The sequence below is a fragment of the Cheilinus undulatus genome, linkage group 14 (assembly GCF_018320785.1).
Source record: "Cheilinus undulatus linkage group 14, ASM1832078v1, whole genome shotgun sequence".
NCBI lineage: Eukaryota > Metazoa > Chordata > Actinopteri > Labriformes > Labridae > Cheilinus > Cheilinus undulatus.
This window is the reverse complement of record NC_054878.1, coordinates 2,703,399-2,723,699: the sequence shown is the minus strand read 5'-3', so window position 1 is coordinate 2,723,699 and position 20,301 is coordinate 2,703,399. Positions and strand designations below refer to the sequence as shown.

General features: G+C 40.4%; 2 protein-coding genes across 3 annotated transcripts; one reads left to right on the top strand and one right to left on the bottom strand.

Moving 5' to 3' along the window:
- Window positions 1-5,196: 5,196 nt before the first annotated feature.
- LOC121521088 (zinc finger protein 2 homolog) lies at window positions 5,197-8,544 on the bottom strand. Its single transcript, XM_041804824.1, has 2 exons — window positions 8,519-8,544; window positions 5,197-8,377 (listed from the first exon to the last, which is right to left on the bottom strand). Exon 2 carries the CDS (start codon window positions 8,264-8,266, stop codon window positions 6,005-6,007), a length of 2,262 nt encoding a protein of 753 aa, XP_041660758.1. The 5' UTR covers window positions 8,267-8,377; window positions 8,519-8,544; the 3' UTR covers window positions 5,197-6,004.
- A 4,053-nt stretch (window positions 8,545-12,597) lies between these two features.
- On the top strand, window positions 12,598-19,989 carry LOC121521044 (gastrula zinc finger protein xFG20-1-like). Of its 2 annotated transcripts, XM_041804759.1 has the most exons (3): window positions 12,610-12,730; window positions 13,481-13,556; window positions 16,369-19,989. In XM_041804759.1, exon 3 carries the CDS (start codon window positions 16,386-16,388, stop codon window positions 18,945-18,947), a length of 2,562 nt encoding a protein of 853 aa, XP_041660693.1. In that variant the 5' UTR covers window positions 12,610-12,730; window positions 13,481-13,556; window positions 16,369-16,385; the 3' UTR covers window positions 18,948-19,989. The 2 variants fall into 2 exon arrangements, with proteins under 2 accessions (XP_041660692.1, XP_041660693.1); XM_041804758.1 differs by lacking the exon at window positions 13,481-13,556 and having other exon boundaries at window positions 12,598-12,730.
- The last annotated feature ends 312 nt before the right edge of the window (window positions 19,990-20,301 follow it).

The window sequence follows — 20,301 nt, the reverse complement described above, 5'->3', positions numbered from 1 at the left end:
TCCCTGGGAACAATAACTTTGGATCTGAAATAAACTGTTTAAGAAATATAGCTTTATATAGGTCTCGTGGCACAACTTGCCCCCGGTGTGGGGTAAGTTGTGCCTTTGGTTAGAATACGTTGGGGTAAATTGTGCCAGTGATTATTGAAGATTACTGAAGTAAAACAGAACATTTTAATCTCATAAACTATAATGCTGCATAAAAGCAAGACAAATTCAATACAAAATTACTCATTTAGGGTTTATTTAGATATCATCACCCTATTAAACTAATGGCATAAGTCATATTTTCTATTTTTTCGGAAAACACAAAAAACTTAAATACACAGTATTGATATCTGTGAATCATTTCAGGCAAAAAGGCTTTGGCAATAGATTCCTGTTGACATACAGTCTGTCAGTTATGCAACATATATGAATAAAGTGATTTAGGCCAATTTCTGAACATCTCATTGTGACTTAGGCCAGTTAAAAAACTGAATAAACTGCTCTTTAATAACAGTGCAAACTCAAAACTGAAATCAGTGTTAGCTAAATTAAATAAATGGCAGGTAAATCAAACACTGATGAGGCATGTCCATCTCCTCACTTCTCCAGCTGTTTTTGGTCCTTCTTTGTTGGGTACCAGGTGTGTAGGTCTAGGTGTGTGGTTGTGTGGATTTGTTAGGGTAGGTGTGTCGGTGTGTGGGACTGGGTGTGAGGGTCTGGGTGAGAGGGTGTGTGGGTTAGGGTCTACGTCTGGGATTTATGTGTCTGGGTGTGTGGGTCTGCATGTGTGGGTCTGGATTTGTGGGTATTTGGGTCTGGTTGCGTGGGTGTCAGGGTTTGGGTGTGTCTGTGGGTCTGGGTTTGTGGATGTGCCACTGGCACAACTTAACCCAGGCCCTTTGGCACAAATCACCCCAGCCCCACTATTCTGAAAAACTTGCATGATCCAGCAGTTTAGAGCTAACATCATGCCAACTGTATAGACTCAATGTGTAGCCTACTAAAGCACTAAAACATGTGTGAAATGTTTTCAAACTTGTCTATAATTGTTCAGACATAACAATCAAAAAACCTTGATCATAGAAATTTTACTCTGAAAGGCAAAAATCAGTTTTTTTGAGCTAAAATGTGCTTACCTCTCATGTCATGTGTCTGTCTTTTATGCAGGATGAGTAAAATTGATGGCTCTTCAAAAATATGTGGTCACATGACAAATTTCTTCTATGGTTTTCTTGAAACAAGGGGTGGCACCACTTCCCCGCTGGCACAAATCCCCCCACTCTCCCCTATAGTTTGCCAAAGTAGTTATAGGTGGTCAGGCAAAAAGGTAGATAAGGGACGATTGAGGAGACTATGATGATTATTCAGATGGCAATAGATAGTTATCAGGGGCAGCACCCTTCCCCTGGACCAGACTTGGCCCCATGCATCAAATTGAGACTATAAGATCATTTAAGCAGGGTCAAGATGAGTGCTTTGCAAATTCCACTGGTTACCTCCAGAAATTAATTGCATTAATCTAGAATCTGGCTGTTAGATGCAGCAAATACTCACAATTTTTCACTCTATACCATTGAGTGTATCAGTATATACACTATACACTTGCCAAAAGTATTCACTCACCCACCCAAATAATTGAAATCAGGTGTTCCAATCACTTCCATGTCCACAGGCATATAAAATCAAGCACCTAGGCATGCAGACTGTTTCTACAAACATTTGTGAAAGAATGGTTCGCTCTCAGGAGCTCAGTGAATTCCAGCGTGGTACTGTGATAGGATGCCACCTGTGCAACAAGTCCAGTGGTGAAATTTCCTCACTCCTAAATATTCCACAGTCAACTGTCAGTGGTATTATAACAACGTGGAAGCCAATTGGAACGACAGCAACTCAGCCACCAAGTGGTAGGCCACGTAAAATGACGGCGTGGGGTCAGTTGATGCTGAGGCACACAGTGTGCAGAGGTCACCAACTTTCTGCAGAGTCGATCGCTATAGACCTCCAAACTTCATGTGGCCTTCAGATTAGCTCAAGAACAGTGGTAGAGAGCTTCATGGAATGGGTTTCCATGGCCGAGCAGCTGCATCCAAGCCATACATCACCAAGTGCAATGCAAAGCAGATGCAGTGGTGTAAAGCACGCAGCAACTGGACTCTAGAGTAGTGGAGACGCGTTCTCTGGATTGATAATCGCGCTTCTCCATCTGGCAATCTGATGGACGAGTCTGGGTTTGGCGGTTGCCAGGAGAACGGTACTTGTCTGACTGCATTGTGCCAAGAGTAAAGTTTGGTGGAGGGGGGATTATGGTGTGGGCTTGTTTTTCAGGAGCTGGGCTTGGCCCCTTAGTTCCAGTCAAAGGAACTCTGAATGCTTCAGCATATCAAGAGATTTTGGACAATTCCATGCTCCCAACTTTGTGGGAACAGTTTGGGGATGGCCCCTTCCTGTTCCAACATGACTGTGCACCAGTGCACAAAGCAAGGTCCATAAAGACATGGATCAGAGAGTTTGGTGTGGATGAACTTGACTGGCCTGCACAGAGTCCTGACCTCAACCCCATAGAACACCTTTGGGATGAATTAGAGCGGAGACTGAGAGCCAGGCCTTCTGGTCCAACATCAGTGTGTGACCTCACAAATGCACTTCTGGAAGAATGGTCAAAAATTCCCATAAACACACTCCTAAACCTTGTGGAAAGCCTTCCCAGAAGAGTTGAAGCTGTTATAGCTGCAAAGGGTGGACCAACGGCATATTAACCCTATGGGTTAAGAATGGGATATCACTTAAGTTCATATGCGAGTCAAGACAGGTGAATGAATACTTTTGGCAATATAGTGTGTCATTTGTGCGTGTTATACAGCTCTGTATTCATACATTTAGGGATGTTACGTTTTCAGGCCCTCCGGAGATCCACAGCACGACCAGGACCTTATAGCCACCTTACTACCTGCCCAGATGGGGGTAGTGGTTATGGTTTTTGTGTATTTTGTGTATAAAAAATCTTTGACTTTTAATATGATTTGGGTTTTTTTTCTTTTGTTTTTATAATACCATAACTTATGTTTTTTTAATCCCAGTGACATTACAGCAGCACACATATTCTTAAAGCCAGGTTGTCCTGAAAATAAAAACATTTAGAGTTTGCTTGTGCACCACAGGGTAGATGTTTTACACGCTTTTTAGGACAAAAAGTCCAAGTGAGACACAATGGTTAAACTGCATAAGGCTCAGAGGGTTAATATATTCAGAAACATGCATACTACACAATTTAAGACCTTACATTCTTGCATGTAAGACTTTTTCATACTTTTAAATGCTTACATTTTCAATTTATTAACTTTAAATGCGTTTAAGGTCCCACAGAGACCCTGAAGGGGGAAGATGATTTTTGTAGTCTTGGAAACAAAAAAGATTAAACAAATAAAATAAAATGAAAAACTAAACGGCCGACACCTGTAATCCTCACAACATGGTTGTGATTATTTAGTGTTATAGAAGTGAGTATACTCCACATATACCCATTTACCCAACAGCAATCAAGGTCACATAACGGAAAACTCCTGACAGAAAATCATTGGTCCTGTCATGTTGGAGAAAAAGTAAGAAGCAGGAACAAACCAAAAGGTGAGGTGAAAGGGGAATGAAAGCAGCGGCACAGAGATTAACCTACAAGACAACAGGGAGGTTTTTAGAGCTCTGGCTACAAAAACCTCAGACTTTATGATGTGTTACAGAGAGATTACTACTGAGGGACACACTGAGCAGCACTGAAAAGTGGACTTTGCATATGTGACCTTTAATATAATAATAAAGACTATACCCTATTATGATAAATGCCAGCGTTAATCACCAGAGCTCAATACCAATGAACCCTGTTGATCAAACTTTAAAAAAGCTATCAAAGATAACATGGAGCTTGTTTGTTCCCTTGTTTAACATAGGGGTGACCTAGAGCAGTGGTTCTCAACCTTGGTGTCAAGCCCCATTGAGGGTTGCAAGACACTGAGAGAGGGTCACCAGATGCCTTTAAAAAAAAAACTATGAACATTTTTTAAATTAAAGTGTTACCACTTTACACTAATTTCACCTAATTTCAACCCTTTTTCATCAGTTTTTAACACAGAATCTGCTAATATTAGCACATTTTTACCACTTAAAACCCATTTGTGTCAGTTTCATTCCCTCCACCACTATTTTTCCACCTGTTTTTATCACTTCTAAACCAATTCTCGCCACTTTCTGCCTATTGCTGCCTCACTATTGCCACTATTAACCACTTTTACACCCCTTTTTGCCCATTTTAACCACAGTTATCCCATTTTTGCCAGTTTAGATCAATTTTTCATCCCAGTCCAACTTTTTTCCCTCAATTTTGTGCACTTTAAAGCCGTTTCAGCCACTTTTTAATCCAGTTTTGGTACTCATTCTTGCCAATTTAATCAATTTGTGGTTATTTTATGGCCACTTTTAACCCATTTGTGTTCTTTAAAAATCCAATTTCAACACATTTTCCACCATTTTTTTTCCATTATTCACCAATTTAAGCATTTTTTTACCCATTTTAAATATGTTTTTAACCAAAGCCATTTCTTTATTAATTTTTTTTGGGCCTTTATTAGATAGAGGAGGGCAGTGGATAGACTCGGGAACAGGGAAGAGAGTAGGTAGAGATATGCAGGAAATTGTGCCACAGGCCGGACTCAGACTTGGGCCTCCCGCATACATGGCCTTAACCACTTGACTACTGGTGTGCCACAAAAGTTATTTCATTTTAAGATTAAATTTCCAATGGACCATGGTTTTGCTGACCTCCATGGGCCCCCAGTTTGGCAGGATCCCAGAAACCTATCCCTTTATCCGTCCTTATGGGCAGCCTTGTCTCCACATAACTATTCTATAATGTTCATGGCTGTGTTCAACCACCTTCAGGTACAGTGAAGGTCCGCGGTCTCTGGCACCTTAATTTTGTGGGTCCCAGGCTGAAAAGGTTGAGAACCACTGACCTAGAGGACCAGGAAGACCGTTAAAACCAGCCAGGAGTTCAAACACAAAAACAGTGATTTCAATTTTATTTTCATTCATTGTCAAGAGATTTAGCTCAGTCCAGGATTTAACATCTTCAAGACAATCTAACAGCAAACTCATGGAGTCTGTTTTTTATGGGCAAATCTGCAAATCATTTGGCAACCTTTGAAAAGAAATGTTGTATCTATCAAAAATGGACCCTAAGAAACAGTGAGGGGCGATGGCCAATTGATTGTTCACTATTGTGTTGTGCAGTATGTCAAGTCTGGACACAAATGTATGGCTCTGTGACCAGCTTATCTAAGGTCCTGACCATCAAAAAGAATGTAAAAAGACTACAAACTTGTGCAGTCTGGCCTTAGCTTTATATGTGAATTTTATTCTTTCAACAAAAGAAAGATCAACCTGAAAAAGTATCACTTAAGGTGAGAAGTTTTTCACCACCACTATCATGTATCAGGAATGAAACTAAAATTCCATAAGGAAAAAACATGACAGTCTCTTAAGTCCTTTCAGTCATCATCGATGTCTTCAGTCTTAGATAAAAACACATCTTCAGTCTTGACCTCAGTCTCCGGTTGTAAATGTCTCTTTGGAGGTCTTGCTGGTTCTGCTCCTCCACATTCCTCCTCATCAGCTCCTCTTTTTTCTCCTATGTGGTTTCGATAAACCTCTGAACTGTGTACTTTTAGCTGTGAGGGCAAAGTGGAGCAGCTAAAGGGTTTCTCCCCTTTGTGAAATAAAGGCTTTTGTGGCTAGACTTCGCTTTTTAGTAAATCTTTCCTGCTAACAGAGCAGCTGAAGGGTTTCTCTGCTGAGTGAACTATCATGTGGGTAGTCAGGGTTTTTTTTAATGTTGTCACACTGTTAATACCATCTCTGCCTTTAGTCTCTGCTGCAGGGGAGTATTTCATTTCAAACTGATTTTTTAAGAGAGTCTGGTACTGCCCTCTCCATTGGCTCATGTTTCCACCTCTCTTTTTACTTAAGTTTAGATTTGATCAATCCTTGTTGCCTGACCTCCAGCACACTTGTGTGTCTTTAACTGACAGCGCCAACTGAACCTTTGGTAACAATCACTACAGCTGAAAGGCTTCTCCCCTCTATGACGTGCCATGTGAAGTTTCAAATAAGACTTTAGTTTAAATCTTTGATTGCAATCAGAGCAGTTGAAGGGTTTTTCTCCCGTGTGAACCAACATGTGTGTGTTCAGAGTTCCTTTTTGAGTAAATCTTTTATTGCAAATGGAGCAAGAAAATGGTTTCTCTCCCCTGTGAAGTAGCATGTGTATGGTCAGATTACCTTTCAGACTGAATCTTTTGCTGCATTCAGAACAGCTGAAGGGTTTTTCTGCACTGTGGTGTATCATGTGAGCTTTCAGACCAGATTTATGGTTAAATCTTTTACTGCAGACTGAGCAACTGAATGGTTTTTCTTTTGCAGGAACCAATAAATGTGAGCTCAAGTTCACTTTTTGGTTCAATCTTTTGCTGCATACAGAGCAACTGGTTTTCACTTCTGCACAAATTGTTATATGTGGACTCAGATCAGAAATTAGGGCAAAGGTTTTGCCACATTCAGGGCACCTATACGATTCCTGGGAAGTTGTTTGTCTCTTATTTTTAATGTATCCTTTAGATTTTAAATCTGACTGTTGTTTTCCAAAGGCCATCCGACCATCACTGTCTTTTGTCTCCGGTTGCAATGAGTCTTTAGGATTTTCCTCAGTCTTTGGTTGTAAATGTCTCTCTGGATCAGAGTTCCTGGCAGGTTCTTCTCCTCCACAGTCCTCTTCATCAGCTTCTGTGTCTGCCTTTTGCATTACTACAGTTTGGTTCTGGTGATTCTCTGAAGCTTTACCTCCAACACACTTGTGTGATTTTAATTGATGATACCCAAACAATCCTTGATGACAAACAGAGCAGATGAAGGGCTTTTCCTTGCCGTGACGTGCCATGTGATGTTTCACGTAATACTTTTGTCTAAATCTTTTACCACACTCAGAGCAGCTGAATGGTTTGTCATCGTTGTGGACTCTCATGTGCGTGTCCAAATGACCTTTCTGTGTAAACCTTTTATTGCAAATAGAGCAGCTGAATGGTTTCTCTCCTGTGTGAATTCTTCTGTGCAGAATCAGTCTCTGTTTTACTGTGAATGTCTTGCCACAGTCAGAGCAGCTGCATAACCTCTTCTCAGAGGATGAGTCTGGCTTACGCTCTCTTGTCTCCTTCCAGAAATCACTATCTGCACTGTCATCAGTTCCAGCAGAATCTTCAGTCTTGATCTTAGTCTCTGGTTGTAAATGTCTCTCTGCATCTGAGTTCTTGGTGGGTAGTGCTCCTCCACAGTCGTCTCCATCAGCCCAAGTCTCTGTCATTTCAATCTGTCTTTGATGAAGCTGCAAAGATTTAGTGATTTCTGTCTGATGCACCAAAAAGCAAGAAGATGAAACATCTGCAACATGTTCAGACGGTTCTGCATATTTCATAAAATGTGGATCTGACTGAAGGTTCTCTTGCTTATGGCGTAAATCAATCTCTACAGTGTTGTGTTTGCCGGGGCCAGATTTATCAAGATCATTAGAACAGCCACGTATATTCCTGATGGGATTAAATCTATTACCTGCCAAAACTTTTTTATTTCTCTGATAAGTGGAACCTAAATGACGATGCCTGGTCTCTTTCCAGAAGTCACTGTCTGCACTGTCATCAGTTCCAGAAGACTCGTCAGTCATGACCTCAGTCTGTGGTTGTAAATGTCTCTCTAGATCTGAGTTCCCGGCTGATCCTCCTCCTTCACAGTTCTCTCCATCAGCTCCTGTTTCTGCCTGTTCAACTAGTCTCTGGTGAAGCACTGAGGACTGACTTTTATCTTCACTCTTCACTGAAACAGTGTGACTGATACAGACTTCCTTCTCTTCCTCCTTAATAAGTGGAAACTCTGGGTCCCCCCACCCTTCCCCTCTGTGTTCCACTTTATGGACTATCATGTGTTGGCCCAAATTTGTTGTTTTTGTAAAATGGTTCTCACAACTTGAGCCATAGATAACTTTCTCCTCAGTGTCTTCAGTTTTGACCTCAGCCTCTGGTTGTAAATGTGTCTCTGGATCTGAGATCCTGGCTGGTTCTGCTCCTCCACAGTCCTCTCCATCAGCTCCCATTTCCATCTGTTCAGTTTTTCTGTGAAGCTGAGAGGACTGAGGTTTCTCTTCATCATCTTCGCTCTTCACAGAGACAGAACTGAAGGGGAACATGGTGGGATCAGAAGCTGCACTCCCTCCTAAATGAGCCACAGTTCCTTCTCTTCTTCTTTGCTCACCAGCAGCTGCTGGACATCTGCAGGATGAGGGAAATGCCCATAAAACCTGTTATGGAAAACAACAGGTAAAAGTTTAAGACAGTCTCATCTCTTCATCTTTACATTAATCTATTTTGCAATTCACAGATGAATTTCTTCAGATACAAATATTTATAATGTTGAGGCATAAAGACTAAATGGATTTTACCTCCACAGTGCCCTGTGGAGGGGTCCACAGAGAGTTAGGGGTGTGCCAAACACAGTCAGAGCAGAGTTTCTTCATTGTCCAATGAAGGGAAATTAGTTTTGCAGCAGGAGCACACAAAAAGACAAGGTACACAAAGACAACATCAGACTGTGAGCCTAAATTTTTTAGGAGGGATTGTTTTACATGATGGATTCTGATTATGCAAAACCAGCCGGGGAATGTTTGTCTGTAATAAAGGTCAGACTGAGTAGACGGAGCACCAGAGCACTCTAACTGACTATTTTCTCACCAATTCAAGGATATTTTTTAATTTTGGGGTTTATTGTTGCATTTTTGCTGAATGTGCTATCCTTTCCCTTATCGTTTTTTCATAATGATTCAAACATATTTAGAATACACCATGGTCCACATTATAATGCAAATTGAATTTTAGTGTCATAAACATTCAGTTTTTGTTTTTCAGTTAAACTCATGGATGGTTTTGTGTCTCAGGGCTCTCTGGATCACTGAAATCAATCTCAGACACCTGTGATCATTAGTTTGCCAGGTGAGACCAATTAAAGGAAAACTACATAAGGAGGACGTTCCACATTATTAAGCAGGCCACAGGTTTCAGCAATATGGGAAAGAAGAAGGATCTCTGCTGCTGAAAAGCCTCAAATAGTGTAATGTCTTGGACAAGGAATGAAAATACTAGATATTTCTTGAAAACTTAAGCGTGATCATTGTACTGTGGGTTTGTGCAGATAAAGGCGTAATGAGGAAGGTTTCTGACAGACAAATACATCAGATTAAGAGAGCAGATGCTAAAATGCCATTACAAAGCAGCAAACAAGTATTTGAAGCTGCTGGTGCCTCTGGAGTCCCACCAACCTCAAGGTGTAGGATCCTCCAGAGGCTTGCAGTCGTGTATAAACCTACTATTCAGCCACCCCTAACCAATGCTCACGAGCAGAAACGGTTGCAGTGGGCCCAGAAATACATGAAGACTCATTTTCAAACAGTCTTGTTGACTGATGAGTGCCGTGCAACCCTGGATGGTCCAGATGGAGGAGTAGTGGATGGTTGGTGGATGGCCACCATGTCTGAACAAGGCTGTGATGTCAGGAAGGAGGAGACGGAGTCATGTTCTGGGCTCGATTCATGAGAAGAGATCTAGTAGGCCCCGTTTGGGTCCCTGAAGGTGTGAAAATGACCTCGGCAAAGTATATAGAGTTTCTGACTGACCACTTTCTTCCATGGTACAAAAAGAAGAACCATGCCCTGTAGTAAAATTTTCTTCATGCATGACAATGCTCCATCTCATGCTGCAAAGAATCCCTCTGTGTCATTGGCTGCTATGTGCATAAAAGGAGAGAAAATCATGGTGTGGCCCCCATCCTCCCCTGCTGAGAACCTTTGGAGCATCCTCAAGCTAAAGATCTATGAGGGTGGGAGGCAGTTCACATCAAAACAGCAGCTCTGGGAGGATATTCTGACATCCTGCAAAGAAATTCAAGCAGAAACTCTCCAAAAACTCACAAGTTCAATGGATGCAAGAATAGTGAAGGAGATATCAAAGAAGGGCTCCTATGTTAACATGGAACTTGTCCTGTTAAGATGTTTTTGATTGAAATAGCTTTGATTTCAGTAAATATGACCTCCTAATGCTGCAAATTCAACAAAAGACCATTTTCAGTTCTTTACAACCATAAAATGCTTTAAAACTTTGTTGTGCATAATAATGTGGAACAGTACATATTGAGGTTTTTAATTTTTAATTGTTAATTGTATCATTATGAAGTTTGTTCAGAAACATTTGAATTATGCTCTAATGGCTGCTGACATGAAAAATATTCTGTCATTTGCATTATTATTTAGGAAAATAAGAGAAAAATGTCATTTGCATAAAAATGTGGAAAGCGGTGTAGTCATTACCAGTGAGATCTATCTCTATTATCTATAATGCAGCAGGACACAAGAAGACAGGCCTGACAACAAAACTGGCTGGGCCCTCCCCAACTGTGATTTAGCACCCATTTTAACTCATTAACTTTTAACCCCTTTTTGATACTTTTTGTCTCTCTAACCAATTTATTGCCATTCTTTAACCCCCTTTTAACCAGTTTTCCTGCATATTTAACCCCCTTTGTGTCACTCTTTTTTCAATTTTTGCCACTTTTTAACCCCTTTTCATTACATTTTTGCCATTTTTATACCAAATGTTGTCACTTTTCACCCATTTTACTACTCTTCTATCCCTTTTTACATCATTCCTGCCAGTTATTGCCTCTCTGTGCCACTCTTAACACCTTTTCATTACTTATTTTAGCTATATTTTTCCCACTTTTAACCAATTTTTGATACTTTTTTCCCCTTTTTGCCTCTTTAACCCAATTTTTGCTTTTCGTTAACCCCTTTGAAACCACTTTTCCACTCTTCTATCAGTTTTTTAAACTTTTTGACTACATTTTATTACTCTTTGCATAATTTTTTCAATTTTTTTACCAATTGTTGTTACTTTTTGCCCTGTTTCCTCTTTTACCGTTTTTGGCACATTTCTGCACATTTTCCTGCAAATTTTATTCTGTTTATGTCACTCCACAACCCTTTTTGCCACTTAGCACCCATTTTTGATACTCTCTAACTCCTTTTCATCACTTTATCTGGCCATTTTGGCAAGATTTGTGCAGACCTAAACCCCTTTCTTAATATTTACTAAAAATGGCTTTTATATTTACCATAAAAACAAATCAAATGTTAAGTCAGCAAAAAAACGGTTTCAATATTTGTCATTTTTGTAATGGATTTAAAAGCTGCAGACATTTAAAGCCAAAGGATACTTTTAAAGCCACAACATCTTCTTTTCCTCCTTTTCTGAATTTATTGAGCTTCAGGGGTCCTGATATGGCCCCCGGGCCGCCAGTTGATGATCAGTGCTGTACATGTATCTCAGGTTCCTCCATGGTTCTGGTTGTTGCTGAGAAGTTTCTACACCTTGTTTGGAGTCCACCTGAGCTAAATTAACCTGATTAGACATGATTCTAAAGGCTCACACCTCTATAGAAAGCCTCACAGCTGACAATGATATCAGAGCAGAAACCAAGCCATGAGGTCAGAGGAGCTGCAGAGCTCAGAGACAGGCACAGATCTGGGGAAGCCTTGCTTTAAGCCTTTCAGAAACATTTCTGCTTCACTGAAGGTTCCCAATGGAAGAAGTCTGGAACAACCAGGTCTACAGGAGCTTCTATCAGGAGCTAGCTGAGGCTAACTGTGCTGTGTTCGTCTGTTTAGCTAAAGCTAAAGGCTACAGCTAACGTCTGTAGCTGAAGACTCCCTGAAAATGATCAGCAAACACGTTTCCATGAGTGTAAAGAAAGCCCACCTGCTCTGTGCATCTTTATTTCAGGGATTAAGTCACATCCAGTTGTTTTCTTTGACAGTGGAGCTCCTTATTCAAGTTAGCCAGTTAGCATGTTGTAACGGACGACGCCATACTTCTTCTTCTTCGGTGGTGGTGTTTAGAGGCGTCGGCATCCTAAAGTGTTGCATTACCGCCAACTGCTGGATTTGGAAGGGCACTTCTCTTTGGTGTAACTGTAGAAAAATGGAATTACAACACAGAAACACTCTTTTATATCACTCTCTATCCCGGCCATCCCAGGTAATACTTCTGGCCCACGGTTTCCCCTGCACTTCCTCTCCAGTGACGTCAACAACTTCCAATAACTTTTTCGCAGCATCAACAACAATCCTGTCAGCGTCGGCCGCACAATTAAAAAAACATAAACAAAAAAGGCCATAACGTTATTTTCACCTCACACAGACTATACCCATGCATCTGGCTGGAGTTTTTCCACAGTTGCGCTCAGATCTGTTCTTCTCCTGGATATATCCTCATTTTGTCTCCTTGTCCTCATTTTCAGTCGTTCCTCCTCTTCTTTGGATTTTCTGCTTTCCCTCCGTCTCCTCCACCCTGTCTACTTTTCAAACTCTTTGCTCCTTCAAGAGAGTGTCAACCTACAAATAAAAATGATTAAAATAATCAATAACAAAATAAAAAATTGTAACGTACAAACGCGATGACGTCACATCCGCTTTGCTCATCATGGGTGACTGCTAGGTTAGCCGATTACTGTTCTAGTAACTGCGTGTATTTCTCTTGTCCTTCTCGACTCTTGGATATGTGGGAAATGTCTACGTTAAGGAGAGAAGAGAAGCAGCAGAGAACAGGTTCGTTTTTCTTTCTTTAAACATTTCCTGTTAGTGTGTCAGGGAGCCTTTAGCTTTAGCATTTAGCTTTAGCTTTAGCTTTTAGCTAACGTTCATAGACGGACACAGCACTGTTTCAGCCAGCTGCTGTTAACAAAACCACCCAGTTACTGGACTAAAAACCTCTTCAGTAGCGATTGTATATTGAATTTAATATTTATCGTAGAATTTCTAATGATTGTTGTTAAAAACGGGGATTTACGACATTAACTTTGATCCTAGTATGTTTCTAGAGTGTTTAATATTAACAAGGAAAGGTGATGTTTAAAGCAATATTCATACACAAAGTAACTCAGAGCTGTACAGAGTTAAAACCTCCAGACCATGTGATGAGCTACTTTAATATTGTGGTTCCATTTTACACTGTTGAATATTTGGTATTCTTTCAGTCCATCTAAATCGATGTGTATGATATTTCCCATAAAAAATCAGTAATAAAAATGTATCTTTGGGCAATTTTATTTTTCATTATCACAGAGGAATATTACAATCTCATTTCCAATGAAGTTTGGGTCACTGTGTGAAATGTAAATGAAGATAGAAGTCAAGGATTGTCAAATTTCATGAACCCACATTTTGATCACAGTAGAAGATGAATAGATGTTGGAACTGAGACGTTTTACCGCCTCTCTGACTGATGGTGTTTAGCTCTGTTCTTGCATCTTCCCATTTGTTCTGCGTCTCAAAAATGTTCTTCTCTTTGATCCAAAGACCTCAAAGTTGGACTCATCCTTGCTCAACACCTTCTTCTGGTCCTCCAGTGTCCGGTCTTTTTACTCCCTTATAAGTAAAATGGGTTTTTTTTGTTGTTTTTTTTAAGCTGTGCAACATGATTAACTTGATTAGCAGCCATACTAGTAGATTGATGCAGAGGACTGACAGTTGCTAATAACTATTTGTGACCCGCATGAAAATGTTTTTCTTAGGAAAACAAAATAGTGTGCCAGTAATCCCAAACTTTTGAACGGTAGTGTATACATTTTGCACAAAAAGTAAGGAAATATGTGTTTGGTAGATTATTTCTTTGTTGTAACAATGCTTCTTGACAATAAATAAATAAATCTTATAAAGCCTGTTTATTTTTCCCTTTGAAATGATGCCACATTTGTAAGGATCATGTATTTGTGGGATGGGAAGCAGAGCTGAGTATGTGGGTTGCGCCCATGAAAAATTTGCCAGATCTTCTCTGCAAATGCCAAACAGCCTTTACTGCTTTTGCCACTGACTCTTGTTTTGAGCGTCTAGTACCCCTACGTGATAAGAATCAGATGTCTGATTTTCATCTCTGGAGGCAATCTTGATGCAGAGAGATATTGAGATGAGATTCTGCAACCAGTGGCAATCCCATTCCTCCACAGTCTGGGATCAAACTCTATCCTCCAAGATGACAACGCTCGCCCACCACAGAGCGAGGTTTATCAGAGACTACCTCCAGAATTTGGTGGAGTGGAGAGGATGGAATAACCTACCAGCAGTCCTGACCTCAACCCTATTGTTGGATCAGCTAGGGCATTATGTTTGTGCCAGAGTGACCAACACAACCACGTTGGCTGACTTGTGACAAATGCTGGTTGAAGAATGGGATGCCATCCCACAGCAGTGTGTAAGCAGGCTGGTTACTAGCATGAGGAGGAGGAGCCAGGCTGTTGTGGCTGTGAATGTTTTTTCCACAAGCTACTGAGGCTCCTGTTTGTTAAATGAATACATTTTTAAATTGCCAATATGTCTTGTTTCTTCAAACTTCAATCATACAATCCATCAAACATCAAACAAGAGTCAAAGTCAGTATAAGCTGTTTGACACTGACAGAATATTTGGCAAATTTTTCATGGCATAACCCACATACTCAGCTCTGCTGCTCATCCCACAAATGCATGATCCTTACAAATGTGTCACTATTTCAAAGGGAAATAAACAGACTTTCCAACGGTATAAGATTTATACCAAGAAGTATTGTTACAACAAAGAAATAATCTACCAAACACAAATTTCCTTACTTTCTGTGCTAATTTTATATATACATAGAAATAAAGACTAGCACATGTTTATTGGAAACTTCGGTTAACAGTTTGTGTAGAACTCATGATAAATGTCAACTGCAGAATGTGATGTGCATGACATCCCAGTTTTTGTATGAAATTTAGAAATACAAATCTCTGTGTTTTCATTGCTGGTGCCTGCAGCACTTTGTTGTTTTCCTTTCAGAAATGTCATTAAATTAGAGTACATCACAAAATAGGGCTGAACGATCCTGGAAAAAGCAGACATTGCAATAATTTAGCTCTCTGTGATATATATTTTGACTTATTTTAGATCTAAACACAGATCAATGAAGTGCCTTTTATGTATTTTTTAAAGCCACATCAAAAAATCATGGCTATCTTTTCTTATTGGGTCTTTATAACATATTAAGATTTCAAATATCACAGTATGCAGCCCTTTGACCACAGCTCTGACACCCAGAAGGATGAGAGGAGACAGAGCAGGCTGACTGAGTGACTTATGTTTTCATCAGCTTTACAAATAAACTCACCACTGTGTTCTTAAATGTCATCAGCCATTTCTAAAGACAAAGTCAAGTTTAACTGACATGAAAAGACCCATGAGTTCAACTGATGTTGAAATGAATGCTTATAAGTTCAAGGCTTCAGTAGCAGGGGTTCTCAACCTTGGGGTCGGGACCCCATTTGGTCGGGAGATACTGAGAGGGGGTCTCCAGATGCCTTTAAAAACGAAGAATATTTTTTAAATTAAAGTGTTGCCACTTTACATCAATCTTGCCAAATTTTAACACATTTGTGTCACTTAAAACATATTTGTTGTTCATTTTAAACCCTTTCCACCTCCTTTTTCTGACTGTTTTTGCCACCTCTAAACCAAATTTCATCCCATTGCATCAAATTTCCACCTGTTTTTGCCACTTAAATTCCATTTCAGCCACTTTTTAATCCCCTTTTACCACTTAATATGCCATTTTTTGCCACTTTAATCTAATTTCTGGCATTTCTAACCCATTTCTGCTACTTTCAAAATTTAATTTCACCACCTTTCCCACCATTTTATGCTATTATTAACACATTTTAGCTACTTTTAATGTATTTTAATTCCGTTTTTAACAAAAGGATTTTTGTTTTCAAGAGGGCTACTTACTACACAAATGAATTAAAATTATATTTGTTTTTGTTTTTTTTTGTTTTGTTTTGTTTTTTTTTTTGACAAGAGTGGTTATTCTTCAGGTTAGATATAAAATACCACAGCTTAACTTCACAATGGACCATGATTTTGCTGGGCCCCAGAAAGCTCTCCCATTTTCCCCCTCTAAATGGGCAGCTTTGTCAGCCACCTTCTGGTACACTGGGGGTCCCCGGTCTTTGGCACCTTTATTTTGGGGGTCACAGGCGACAAAGGTTGAGAACCCCTGTTCTAGGATGGAGATCTTTCATTTTTATTGGTATCATTAGTCTACCCTTATCAATATTATCAAGAGGTCATACCAGTGTAAATAGAACTACAGTTTAGGGGTGTTTTTTTACTTTTGCTTGTATGTAAAGTGATGTTTTTCCATGACATGTTATATTGTCGTTTACTGTGTCCTGCAGACATCCAGAAGCTGTTGATGAGTGAAGAAACCCCCCCTGAGGAGTGGAAGCCCAGTCTGGCCCAGGAGGATACGGAACCTCTGCACATTAAAGAGGAACAGGAGGAACTGTGGAGCAGTCAGGAGGGAGAGCAGCTTCAAGGACTGAAGGTGGATGATACTACCATGTTCCCCTTCAGCCTCGTAACAGTGAAGTTTGAAAATGTTGAAGAGAAACCTCAGTCCTCACAGCTTCTTCAGAGACAAAGTGAGCAGATGGAAACAGGAGCTGATGGAGAGGACTGTGGAGGAGCAGAACCAGCCAGGAGCTCAGATCCAGAGACACATTTACAACCAGAGGCTGAGCTCAAGAATGAAGACTCTTCTGGAGCTGAGACTGATGACAGTGATGAGTGGCACGATACACTAGAGAAACAGTCAAAATTAATTTCGGTAAAATACCTGAAAGATATGATTCTGAAGACTGACAAGAAATCACACACCTGCCCTGAGTGTGGTAAAATATTCAAACAGAAACAGGATCTGACCAGACATATAAGAACCCACACTGGAGAAAAACCCTTCTGCTGCCCAGACTGCAGGAAAAGATTTAACCATCGATCTAATCTGAAACTTCACATGGCACATCATAGAAAGGAGAAACCATTTGGTTGCTCATTGTGTGGTTTAAGATTTATCCTAAAAGCAAATCTAACAGCACACATGTTAGTGCATACTAGAGAGAAACCCTTTAGCTGCTCTGCTTGCAGTAAGAGATTTAAGCATAAATCTGGTCTAACACTTCACATAGAACGTTACAAAGGAGAGAGACACTTTGGCTGCTCTGTTTGTGACCAGAATTTCTCATTTTATTGTCAACTGAAAAGTCACATTTGTGAGGAAGGTCACACTTCCGAGTATCAGGAGAAACAAGATACAGAAACAGGAACTGATGAAGAGGATCGTGGCAGAGCAGAACTAGTCAGAAACTCAGATCCAGAAATACGTTTAAATCTTAAACCAGATAGTGACAGTGAGACCAAATGGTCTGTTGAATCTAATGACAGAGTTGACACTGATTTTTGGAAAAAGACAAGGCAACATCATTCTGGTTTCACTTATCAGAGGAAGAAAAAGGCCTCAGTGAATAATGGATGTAATCCTACCAGCTATCAGTTTGGCTGTTCTCAAAACTTTCAGAAATCTGACCTCAGTAATACTGTTAAAATTGATTTATGCAGCAAGGCAAAGCACCTTCAGTCAGATCCAAACTTTATGAAAAACAAAGAAATGGCTGAAATTGGTGAAGAGACTTCATCTTCTGGCTTCTTGTTACCTCATAAAGAAAGCTCTCAGTCCTCACATCTTCATCAGAGACAAAGTGAACAGATGGAAACAGGACCTGATGGAAAGAACTGTAGAGCAGCAGAACCAGCAAGGAGCTCAGATCCAGAGAGACACTTAGGATCAGAGACTGAGATCAAGACTGAAGACTCCTCTGGAGCTGAGACTGAAGACACTGATGATCAGAGGACGACCAGAGAACATCAGATGGATTTAAACTCTCTGATAAATGACGGAGTCTCCAGGAGTGCAGTATTATTTGACTCTGACAGGGGCCTAGATTTCTCCTCTGACTCTTATCAAACTCGTCACAACAAACAACCTCTAAAAATCCACAGAAACAGTCACAAAGAGGCCAAACTTTTCAGTGGCCGAGGATGCGAGGACCAGTTTACAGAAAGCAAAAGTTTGGGCCAGCACGTTGCAGTCCACAAAGGGGTGACCAGGGGTGAAAAGCAGGAAGAAATACAGCCTCCTCTTATTAAGGAAGAAAAGGAGGAAGTCTGGATCACTCAGGCTGATAGAACCATGTTTCCCTTCACATCGGTCTCTGTAAAGAGTGAACATGATGAGGAGAAACCTCAGTCCTCACAGCTTCATCAGAAACAAAGTGAACAGATGGAAACAGGAGCTGATGGGGAGGACTGTGGAGGAACAGAACCAGTCAGGAGCTCAGATCCAGAGAGACATTTACAACCAGAGACTGAGGTCAAGAATGAAGACTTCTCTGGAAGTGATGACAGTGCTGACAGTGATTTTTGGACAGAGACCAGAGAACGGCGGCCAAACCTCAAATCTCAAGAAACCAACAATTATGAGAAACTAAATTCTGTTAAGAAGTTTCATCAGTGCTCAGAGTGTAGTAAAATATTTAGACAGAAACAGGATGTGATAAGACACATGAGAATTCACACAGGAGAGAAACCATACAGCTGCTTTGTGTGTGGTAAAAGATTTAACCAAAAAGGAAGTCTGAGATCACACATGCTTCTCCACACCGGAGAAAAACCCTTCAGCTGCTCTGAGTGCAGTAGAAAATTTAGAGACAAGTCTAATCTGAAACTTCACATGGCACATCACAGAGGGGAGAAGCCCTTTAGCTGCACTGGGTGTGACCAAAAATTCACTTGGAATAATCAGTTGAAAAGACACAAGTGTGCTGGAGGCCAGGCTTCAGAGCTACATCAGTACCATTTATATCAAGAGGTTGAGGTCAAGACTGAAGACTCCTTTGAATCTGAGACAAGATGGAGATGATGAACGGAGGGAAAACACTGAATGTCGCTCAGGTTTAAACTAAGATACAGCTTGGTATGTTGGTTGTAATATTTGCCTACAAATATGATATAATATAGTCTTAAATCTGGTAAAAATCAGATCTTTTTCTTTGAATTCAGTCACCTTATCTAAAGTTAAAGGGGACATATTTTACCCTTTTAAGACAAGTTTATATTGGTCTTAGAGATCCCCAAACATGCCTGTGAAGTTTGTTTCTGAATCTGCCTCTTTTCCAGCTCTGCTCAGACCGAGCTGTTCCTGTGTCTCAGCTGGCAGCTGAGAGGAGGATCAGGAGAGGAGGGTGGTTAAGGGGAAATCTGAGAACGGCTTGTTTCAGCGCACATTTTCTGAAATGTGGGGGGATTGTGGACAGGCCAGGGGCACATAATTTTGTTAGAAAAGCCTAAAATGATTTTTGCATATGTCCCCTTTAAATTAAAGTGGCAGAAACCTGCGAAACTACGGCACTGTTTTTTTTTTTAACACAGGACTGCAGTGTCAGTTGGACAACAATGCAAAGTTGGTTTGCAGAATGTGGCTAACATAGCAGTGCTGCCAGCGTCTAAACCTGTGTTTCCCAAACTGGTTTTTCTAGTGACCTACTTTTCAGGAAGTAGAAGCCATCATGACTGATCCAAAATTGGCCTGACTGATAAATTATTAGGCAGGTTAATTGTGCAATAATAAATGCTTTTGACCACTTTAATACTGTTTCTAGTTTATATTTAGTTTTTCAAAAAGCCAGTATGACATACATGTTTGACATAAACCTCACTTCACCTCTATCACATAGGCTGTCTTGGCATGCTTGGCCCCTCCTTAGCTGTTTGCTCTGGATCAGTATGTTTCTGCATTATTAATCAAGCATCCATGGCAGTGCCTGCTAGAGCCTTGTTTTGTGTATGGTGGAGAGGATGAGTGTGATAGGGTGGAGCTCCCCCCATGCGGATTTAATTTGTGCTGCAGACCTAAATATCACATTAAATGCTGTGGGGAGGACATTCTGAACACTCATCTTACCCTGCTCTCCCCTACTTTGATGTAACTGAGTTAATATGAAACAATAAAAACTCAGTGATTGACAATATGCTTTTATTTTACTTGATGTAGATTCTGATACAACCACAACGAGGACAGCACTGAGAGGCCATCACAACCCAGTGCAAGTGGATACAATGTTTTTATATGGGTGTGCTCAGTCCAATAATGTCTTGCAAAAAGCTGTAGAAGAACACAATAGTATATCAACAAGATACAAATTCTGCTTCTTTAGCACTGTAGACTTCCTGTTGGGGTTTTGGTATGGGTCCTTGAGGCTTTTTTCGGGCGTATG